Source organism: Gavialis gangeticus, unplaced genomic scaffold (genome assembly GCF_001723915.1).
Source record: "Gavialis gangeticus isolate Ggan-Ray unplaced genomic scaffold, GavGan_comp1, whole genome shotgun sequence".
NCBI lineage: Eukaryota > Metazoa > Chordata > Crocodylia > Gavialidae > Gavialis > Gavialis gangeticus.
In genome coordinates this window covers 53004914-53015633 of record NW_017729031.1, presented here as the reverse complement: position 1 = coordinate 53015633, position 10720 = coordinate 53004914, and the positions used below count along the sequence as shown (strand labels likewise).

Sequence of the window (10720 nt, the reverse complement as noted above, 5' to 3'; positions counted from 1 at the left end):
GGACACCAGAAGGACCCAGGGAGCTGTGGGTGAGGAGTGAGGGGCATCGGCTGGGCTGGGGGCCTGTGGGGCGGGACTGTAGAGTAAGAGCAGGGCCAGGGGCCTGTGGGGGCAGAGTGAGGGGCACCAGAAGGGCCAGGGGGCTGGGGATCTGTGGGTGAGGAGTGAGGGGCACAACCAGGCCTGGCAGACTGTGAGTAGGGACTAAGGGGCCTAGACCTTCATCCTGGTGAGCTAAGGGGACAGGGGGAGCTTTGATTTTCCATGATAAATAACTTAAAATCAAATACCAAGATTTATAGGTATTTAGATCTTATTATAGTGATTGAGGCACTGATAGGCTTCCAAATTGCTTTAAAACTGTAAATCTATCAATAAAAATTTGTGTTCAACTGATATCTATATATACAGTGGTGTTTCATTTTAATCATGACTTTTGGGGTTTTTGTCAGAGAATTTGTGATTTTGTTTTTTTTTTGTTTTTTTTTTATCAGGGAAAACCAGGATCCCTGATCATCAAGTAACATTCAGACCTAAAACTTCATCAGTGTAACAGACTTCTGTCATGTGAACTACAGAACTACCTAAGTTAGCTGGCAGCACCTAATGTGGGGGTCTTCTTGGGGACCTTGGAGGAAGTTCCTGACCACTGCAATGCCACAAAAGGTGGGCATGGGTCACTGGCTTCCCAAGCACTGCCAGTACAGCATATTTGTTGCTGCCCCAAAATAAGCCTGGCTTCAAAATGTGTTTTGATTGTGTCAAACAAGCTTCTTTGGCTAAGTGTGATATGTTTTATTAGATCAATTAAATAGTTGGAAAAATTGTTCTTTGCAAGCTTTTGGGCATACACACCCTTCTTTGGGCTTTTGACTTTGTCAAGTTACCCAGTTTCTTCAAGGAAAGTTAACATCTATTTTACTGTTTTACATATCAGCAAAAGCTGAAAAGAATTTTATGAGAGAAAGAGAAGTCACTTCTACAGGTAAAGGGTACTCCATATGCCAAACATCCAAGATTAACTGCAAACAGTGGAGGCAAGAGCTTCATACAGAAAGCTTGCCAGAATGTTCTATAACGGAGTCTGTTAAAGAAAAGTGTTATTACCATCTCCCCTTTAAAAATAAGTGAGTATGCACCTACTGTGAGGTTAAGCAAACACATTAAGACACAGATGTCTTTACCAATTACCAATAAACATTCTCTTCTGACTTTAAAATGGTTACAGTTGCCCTGTCTATAACATCATAGTTGTTCAAGAGGCATTACATGAATATTATGACACATGCTTTCTAAATGGACTGTAGTTGCAATATAGAACTACTTACTGGATACTGTAAACTTGTTAAGTAAATTCACTTCTATTAGACAAGATTATGAAAAACAAGAATGAAACACGCAGTCTGAAAAAATTAAGGTGCATGTGAAAAAAATAGAAAGTAAACTTGATAATGGATAATACAATATATACTAAAACGTAAGAAACAAGCAACATCTTTATTTTAAAACTAAATTATATAAATAGTTCCATTTATTTTGTAAATAATTTCAATTGTAGTTAATAAAGTAAACTTACTTAAACAAGATCTTTTCCCAGCTGTACTGGCTCCCCCTAAACATAAATTGCCTCCTCGATGTACAAGCTCAAGTTCCAGGTTTGTCCTGCATGAAAATATAAAAGCATGAGGATGAAACTTCAGAATTCAAGTTTCTACAGAGATAAAGGAACCACCACATGTTCACATTGTAGACATCATGAAAAAATGCCACATACTAGTCTATTGTGGGTTAAATACTGGCAAAGTTTGCCTTGGAATGAAACAATTATAAATATAATGTTCTTTGCAATTTAAACTGCTTGACTGACACGTGCTGTACAAAGTACTCAAGACACTGTATGGTGACTGCAATGCACGTAACCAAAAACGCAGTATATGTAACAAAAAATACTACAGTCTGGAATATAATTTCTTTTTTGTTCATATACAACCTAGGACTGCTGCCAGGAAACTGTATATAGAGACTTGAAAAGACAACTGACAGCTCAACTTTTAAGTATGCAGTTATATTTACAATATATATCTTCCTTGTAAGTCTCAACTTTTATTCTATTTTATGAAAACATTTTGATTACAATTCTAGACATCCTAATGATAATGTCGGTAGGTCAATTGATGGAAGCCTTGGAAGTAAATTTTCAGTGAAACATTCTAGAATTTAACCAGGCAGCTCATTAATATGAAATGGCTGATATTAAGCTAAATCCCTGCAAGTCACATTGACATATTCCTTAGTATTATAATTCTCTGCTGGTTCTCCACTAATTATTTAGGCCAAATTCAATAGCTTTCTTTGACTGCAATTGGATGGTTAAGTACTGCATTACCATTTACACCCCAAATACTTATCACATACTTTACATTTCATCCTTTGAAAGTTTGTTTTAACAAAACAACACACATTCTTACAATTATGTCATTACTATTTAGAAGCATTATGTTATTAGATTAATCTAAATTGCAATCTTTTTCCTTACAAAAATGTTTCCATTGATTGAAAATACATCCATGAGTTCTAGTCTGTTTAATTTAACTGAGTATAAATAATTGCAAGAAAACCTAATTTAGAGTTTTAGGCACATTCATATTTGAGCTAAACTACATGAGGAATATACAAATAATTTATTCAAAATAAAATATTTTAGGGAAATTTCAGCTGTATAATTCAAAGAGTACATGGTTTTTGATATACAGCATTTGCTGAGACACTTTCATATGTTTCTAAAATAGTAACATTTCAAAATATTAATATGCCTAACTTTGCAGCTTATGCCACCCATTTCTGAAGGAATGCTTTAATCCTCTCTTCTCAGAAAAAAAAGCAATTTAACATTGATAATGTCCCTGCTCAGAGCTCCATCTGGTTGCTGCTGATAAGGGCATCTGTGTGACAGGGGAATTTTCCACTCTTCAGGCGATTTGCAGTGCTCACTGAACTTCTAAAAATCTACCAGCAAAGAAGCAGGGACAGGGATTTCATATTAGTGGACAGAATAGGAAGTGTAGATCAGTATGTGCTACTTCATCATGGGAATATAAATGAGACCAATGTGTTTTAGTTCTATGAATTTTAGGATGACTAATCTACAGAACAAAAGTAATGGCAGCCTTCTATTAAAAACAAGAGATTGGCTAGATAGTATAAAAAAACAGTACCTGAATTTCTTATGAACAAATGTGTCACAGATCTAGAATTTCCAATTTTCCTTTCACATAATACATATAATTTTACAATGCAGAACTCAAGGACAATGCTGACAAAACAAGATACACATGAAGCAGCATGCAGGACTAAACTCAGGAAATACTTAGGGAGAGACCTAATAGCCACATATACTTTCCATATTACAGGGGTATAGGTTGTAGCTGTGTTGGTCTAAGGACAGGCAGACAAGGTTCAGACAAAAAATCTTGTCTGCCTATACTTTCCATATACACACGTGCTTTTTCTCCCCTTTCCTAAACTTAAGAGTACAGGAACACATCCCTATACTGTTCATAGAACCACAGGAAAATAGACCTAGAAAGGCACCTCATGAGGTCATCTAATTCAGCCTCCTGCTTAAGACAGGACTGTCCCTTACTAAACCAGGTTCCTTCTCTACAGAGGAAATACCAGCCTTTTCACCCACAAAAATCCTTGCCTCACATAATTCCTGGACTATCATGGTTACAAAATCCAACACAGACTTTTCCTGCAAGACATTCCCTCTGAATATGCATATGCCCCTCATCGTGCACAATCTTCTGTGAATATGGAATATTTCTTATTTAAAACAGATACTTTCTACATGGTATTCTCCCATCAGATGCTGCTTCCAAAGCATTTAGAGACAGACTGGCACCTTGCTTCCATCTACTTCATCTTTATTCACATTGTCTTCCATCTTGAAATATTGGTGAACCCCTATGACACAATCCGCTTCTGATGGAAAGAAACAAAATTGAGTTTCTGCCATCTAACCTCTCATTATTGAAGTCTCTATGTCTCTGATCAGAATGGGAGTATAGCCTTACTTGGACTGAACCTCCTCCCCTGCAAAACAAACTCTGAAAGGGAGGCTGTGTGAGCTCCAGCTTTGTTTTTATTTAGTTTAGGAAAGGGATTTATTTCAACCAATACTTGTCAGCCCTAACTAACCTGAAAAAATTATTTGTTGTATATAAATGTGCCAGTAATAGGAAGGAACATTTTTTAAGTAGACATCCAAACAGATACAGAAGAGTCTATGGGAGCCAACAATATGAGCACTGACCCTCTTCCACAACTCTTGACCGGGAAGGGCAAGCAACCAAGTAGAGAGTACATGTGATGGGAAAAAGGATTGAAGTAAGAAAGGTCATCACCAATTTCCCTCTCACTTCACTTTACAAGGTCAGCACGTGCGTGAGAGAGAGACCTGGGAGAAGGAACATGAAAAGCTTTTTGTCAGTGTGGACATTTCTGACAGCACAAACAACAGTCTTGTCTAAAATGTCCAAGCAGAGATCTATAGATAGCAGTGCAGCAGAGGTGTTTTTACAAGATACTGCCACAAGTGACAATTATGAATAACACAACGTGGAGGTATTACAATCAAACTAACATATGCACATTGCAAATGTTACACTGCAACACAGTGTTAAACCTGCAAATGTGGATGAAGACAAGGAAACAGAGAAATGTAAAGAAATAGATTTAGGCTATAAACAAATGCAACTTTCAACTACTTGAAAAGGAGAAGGAGTTGCCACTCTGGAGCTTACATCAAGTTAGAGCTCCATGCTCCAGTAGCAATACAAGTGAGCTAAATCTCTGTAAATGTTAACCCTGAACTAAACAGGCTGTTACATCATAACGGCTTGTATTTGTATCATACTGATACCTGTATCTGTTCTCCTAGATCAATCCAGTCAGCATTTTACCAGCAGCACACTGAAACCCTGTTACAGCCCAGCCATGGGATCTGGCTCAGATTCTATATTCCGTATTTTACTAACAGCAGGATAATCCCTTGGCTGCTGGATCCTGCAGAAGGCTTTATGCAATTCCAGCTCAAGCTCTGCTCTGCTCTGGCTCCAGGCAGAAGACTGCTCTCTACCCCCACACACTACAGCTTCTCCTCCCTGAATCAGTCACCCTGGAGACATGGCAAGAGAGGCTGCAGGTGGGGAGAGGGGACGCTAGGGATCACCCTGTCTGCACAGAGCAGGAACTGGAGTGTAGCAGGGGATGGGACAGCCCATGGTGCCTGCCAGGTTGCAAGGAGTTCCCCATGATGAGTAAAGGATTGCCAACTCCCACCTTCACAAAGTAAGAGGTTGGTGGAAAAGGGAGCTGCCTCTCCTGCTGCACACACAGACAGGGAGGCAGGAGCCCATGACTGCCTGGGTACAGGGATGATTGGCAGGTGCCAGCTCTCTCGTCAGTAACTGGAGCATCTTCCCATAAGGGCACTCTTCTACTCCCATCTGCAACTGTGTAAGCAACAAAGAAACTGGTGAGAGGAGCAAGCTGCCTACATGCTGCTGCCAGAAGGAATGGGTTGCTGCCAGTGCCTGAACCATGGTACAACAGTTCAATTAACAGTTATAATAAGCAGAATTAACTAATCATTGTCTGAATATGCCATTCACCCATAGCCTATTTCACTGAATCCTCAGTTCTGCTTCAAAATTTCCCTTAAGCTGCAAGTTGGCTCTTTGAAGAAAGCAAGTATTTTTGTAGACAGCACCCCAATCTGTCCTCTGAGGGAACATGAAAAAGGGCTGTTCAGTGCAAGAAGATTAAGAGAGTTTAAGATTAATTCACTAGCTAAGAATAGCAAGGTTGAGGTTCAACAAAAGGTAAACTAATAATATTTTTAAGATGCTTTATTAGGTATTTGCCAGTTGTTGTCTTTACCTTTTCCCCCAACTCTTTTTGTGTGTTTTAGACTGTAAATTCTTCTGCATTTGCATAGTGCCAGGTGCATTTTGCATCATCAGAAACAAATTAGGAAGAGTTAATTATACCTAGTTTGAGTAAGAAAGACTATAAGAGAATGAGTGTGAATGCAAGAATCTACAAACATCTGAAAGGTGCAGAGTAATTTTTTGTGTGGTAGAAGGAAATGCAACTTCCACAGAAATAACTACAGAATGGAATTAGAGAGAAAACATTATGCTGAATACCAGGAAAAGCTTCTTCAGAGTGAGGTGTTTTGGTTTGTATTTAATGGTGAAGTGGCAGATGCCCCATTTCTTGGACATTTAAAATCAAACAAAACAAAGAACAATCCTACTGCAGGCAAGAAGGTGAACTGTTGTCCTACATAGGACAAAAACATCTCTTGTATCATGTGTACAGGTGCCCCAAATGCTATAAAAAAGGGTCCTGGGCCACTGGAAAAAGGTCAATAAGGTGCCCATCTTCAACAACAGCAAGACAGAATGATGCAGAAATTGCAGACCAGTCAATCTAACTTTGATGCCCAGAAAACTAATGGCGCATGTAATCAAGACATCTATTTCTGAGCATCTAAAGGATAACATGATGATCAGAAATAATCAACATGGATTCAGCAATCAGATTTCAGATTCTACAAGGTGATAAACTCTGTAGATGGAGGAATTGCAATGGATGTGATTTACCCCAACTTCAGCAAAGCTATTGACTATAATATTCTCATTAGTAAGCTACAAAATAAAGTATAGATTAAAACACACAAAATCATGCATTTAGATCAGAAAACTGCATGCACAAATACAAACTGGAGAATAACAAACAAGGCTACGGTAACAAAGAAAAAATGGTTGGCTATTATAGTGGACCACAAATACAATATGATCCAAAAGTTTGCTGCTCTTGCAAAAAGAAAAGAAAAAGAGCTAGTAGCATACTGAGTTGCGTTAAAAGAAATATTGCTTGGACATCAAGGGAAGTGGTTCTTCCATTCTGTTAGCAATTGCCCCACCTGGCATACTATATCCAGTTTGGGGAACCATACTTCAAGAAAGCTGTGGACAAAAGTGGGAAAAGTCCAGTGGAGAAAAATAAAAATGACTATAGGCCTAAAAAACATGACTTTGGAGAAAAGGTTGAAAGAATTATAATTATGTAGTCTGGAGAAGAATTATGTAAGCAGGGGGGAGGCACAGGTAACTATCTACAAATACAGGAAGGGTAGTATGAAGAGAGTAGCAATGAGACTACTGTCTCTGGTTGCAGGACAGGACAAGTAATCAAGTAGTCACAGCTATAAACTGCAACAAAGAATATTTATGTTGGATAACTTTATAACTATGAAGGGTTAAGCACCAGAACAGTTTACCTGAGGAGGTTACAGAATCTCCATTTTTTTAATGTTGTTAAGAGCAGATTATGGAAACACTTGAAAGAAATGGTTTAGACAGGGATGATCCTGCCTTGAGTACGAGACTGGGCTGACTTCCTGGGTCTCTTCCAGGCCTCTTTTTCTATGATTTTCTGATATAAATTCTAATCTTATAGTCCTTATATGGATAAAATTCTTGTACATGTCTAGATTACTGCATTAAGCCCTAAATCACTGAATAGCATTGATACTATTTGCAGAAGAAATTCCAGGTCATCTTACACAAAGTTTAGGGGTGGATGGATTCAACATTCTAAAATACTCATGCAGCGAAAACACCGGATCCACTGATCAAGTCCAATGAATGAAACAGCACTCATGGATGGAGATGTAATACATCTCCCCAGCATTTATGGATATGTACGTTATTTGCCTCTAAAAGCAATGTGTGGAATAATGTAACACTGTTCTGGTTTAGGATGTATTTAACTTAGATGAGAAACACTGGACCCTGAACGTAGATTTGATCATGAAAATACAAAATGTCCAATTCCCTTCTAAATTTCTTTATCTGATAGTCTTAAAGTTGTGAGATTTTTATACAAAGGAGTTAAAATTATAAACAAGCCATTTCTGTGTAGATATTTGGAGTCATCTTCATTGGCAACAGGTCTATAAATGAAATATCAATTTAGTGATAGTTTTTGACTGCTACCACTCATAATCTATGACAGACTGCCTGTTAGGGAGTCTTCCAGTTTGCTGCTGATACCTGAGAAGTGCAAATCTGTTAGGATTACGCCAAGAAAGGAACTTCACTTCCATAGCTAGACTGTCTCTTTGTGCAGGTGTTGGGGCAAGGACCTTTAGATCGTTTGTGTAAAGCCAACATAGTGTTTGTTAATATCTGCACTACTGAGACTGAACATCACAGGATAGGGAGGATCACCAGTCTAATGGCTCTGAGTTCCAAGATGTGTATTTGTAGTTGTCTTGTATGATGAAGTCATGAGTGTTAATCCTTTTCCAAATGCTGACAAGTCACATCTACAAATTTAGTGTTATTAGGTCCTGTGGTGCAGCAAGACTTTCAAACTTGCTGGTGTTTTGACCCAAAGTGCAAAGGAGGCAAAGTTTAACAAGGAGTGCCACATATATGCAAATACACCAATGCCCTTATAATGTAAGGCAAGTGTGAACAGTCATAGCTGAATGCAATTTTGTTACATTCAGGACCTAATGAGGTGAACAGAACCTCTTCTCTGGAATGAAGTCCCTTGCTGAAATGGAATCTAACCCAGCTCCTATCTTCTGTGATGGAATAAGTGACAACTTCGCTTAGTTCACACTTCCACTGTGCTCCTGAAAGCACTGTGGAACAGTACACGCAGCCCAGTTATTTCTATTACATGTGCACCAAACCTGGGTATGGGACAATGAAGCCACTCTGAGGGTATCCTTCTCACTGCCACTCTTGAGATCTCTGAGGCTTTTGAGCTTGCCAGAGACAATAGGAAGAAGCAGGGAAGGGGGGTGTGTGTGTGTGTGTGTGTGTGTGTGCGTGCGTGCGTGCGTGCGTGTGTGTGTGTGTGTGTGTGTGTTGGGGGGGGGTGTCACTGTCATGCCAGCTTGAAGCCCATGTTTGGGTTTCGCAAATGCAGAGTAGAAGTGGGCAGCTGGGGCTCCTTTCTTTGTAGAGCTCTGAGGAGTGCCATGGAAACATTATGTAACATCCTAGGAGGCTCAGCTATGCAAAAGGAATACAGGCAACCCCCGCTTAACCTGTTTCACTTAGCACTATTTCGCTGTAATGCTCATTTTAAATTGATCCCTGATTTCACTTAGTGCTCAGTGTTTCGTTATAACACTCACGGTCGTCATCTTGGGTCATTAAAAACAAATGCGTTTGCTATCTTGGATTGGCCAATAGTTGTGGTTTCGCTTAACGCTCGTTTTTTCAGGAACCAATTAAGAGAACTAAGCCGGGGATGCCTGTACTGGCATACTCCTGTAGTCCCACACAGCAACTGACTACTCTTAGGAGACGAGGGATTTAACAAGTCAATTCAAACTTAAACAGTTTGCTTCACTCAACCAAGACTAGAAAGCTTATGAAGTGTTGCCAACTCCTGAAATGTTACTACAAAGATCACGATAACTGGCATTTTTCCTATAGTCTCAGTTACTTGAATACTGTGAGTACATGAGAATACTAGCTTTTTAAAGCTCCAGTGTGCCCATAATGCTTAAAAAACCTGAAGTTAAATAAAAAGAAACCTAGATGGAACCTGCTTAGTTCACAATGGGTTAAATTAATAATAAGTCACTCAGCTGTTTGCTGCAACTCCTACTCCAAAAGGTCACTGCCTCTTATCACTTGAAACTCATACATGGTACCACAAAACTGACCAAAGGGGAAGCCTTTAAAACATCAGTGGGCACAATAAGGCCTGTGGGCCGCATCTGGCCTGCCAGGCATTTTGATCCAGCCCACAGCACCTGCCAGCTAATTGTAATCTGCTCAGCCCTTCCAAACATAAGGGTGGGAGTGAGGCACGCATGTATAAACGCCCCCCGCTCTGCCCCCCGCCCCCCTGCAACATACCCTACTGTGCCTCACTCCCACGAACGTAGGCGGAAGGGCCCAGCCCAGCCAGCAGCAGCTTCTGGGTGGGGCTGCTACTGCCACTGCTACAGCTGCTAGGGGACCTGCTCAGCTTCCCCAGTGTCCAGCTCTGGGCAGCAGGTAGGGATGTAGTGGGGGTGGGGACAGGAGCAGAGGCAGAGCTGCAGGTGGGTGGGAGTGTGGAGCCTGGGGCTGGCATTAGTGTGGAGCCTGCACCCAAGGGGGACAGCGGCAGCGTGGAGCTCAGGTGGGCAAAGTGTGGGTGTGAGGGAGGGTGGAAGGGTGTGGAGACCTCTGCCACTCTCCCCATGTCACGCAGCTTTGCAGGTGGCAGCAGTGGCAGCAGCAGCACTTGTGCCCAGGGGCACGTGGCTCCAGCTAGTGCTGCACACTGCGGCTAGGAGTGCAACCCAGCTGGGCTGCCTGTATTGCCAATGCTCCCTGCTGCATGTGTGTGTGCAGCCCCACACTTGCATACCACAGGAGAAAGCAGAGAAGGCAGCTGGCTCCAGCAAGCAGGGCTTCCCCCTGGTGGCATGCAAGTGCGGGGCTGCACATACACAGTGGGGAGCACCAGCAAGTCAGCCTGCTTGGGCTACATCCCTCACTGTGATGTGCAGCGCTAGCTGAAGCCATGCACTGTTGGGCATCAGCATCTGCACCGGGCATGAGTACCCCGAGTGCCACATGCTGCCGCTGTGCCATGAAGGGAGTGTGGCGGGGGGCCCCACAGCCACTCC

General features: G+C 41.2%; 1 protein-coding gene across 1 annotated transcript in view; it reads right to left on the bottom strand.

The window, feature by feature from the left end:
- Positions 1-10720, bottom strand: part of UBR3 (ubiquitin protein ligase E3 component n-recognin 3 (putative)) — a 354426-nt gene that overhangs the window by 68627 nt on the left and 275079 nt on the right. The window contains exon 31 of the mRNA XM_019522846.1: positions 1577-1662. Coding sequence (XP_019378391.1) covers positions 1577-1662 — 86 coding nt within the window. The remainder of the gene's footprint in view (positions 1-1576; positions 1663-10720) is intronic.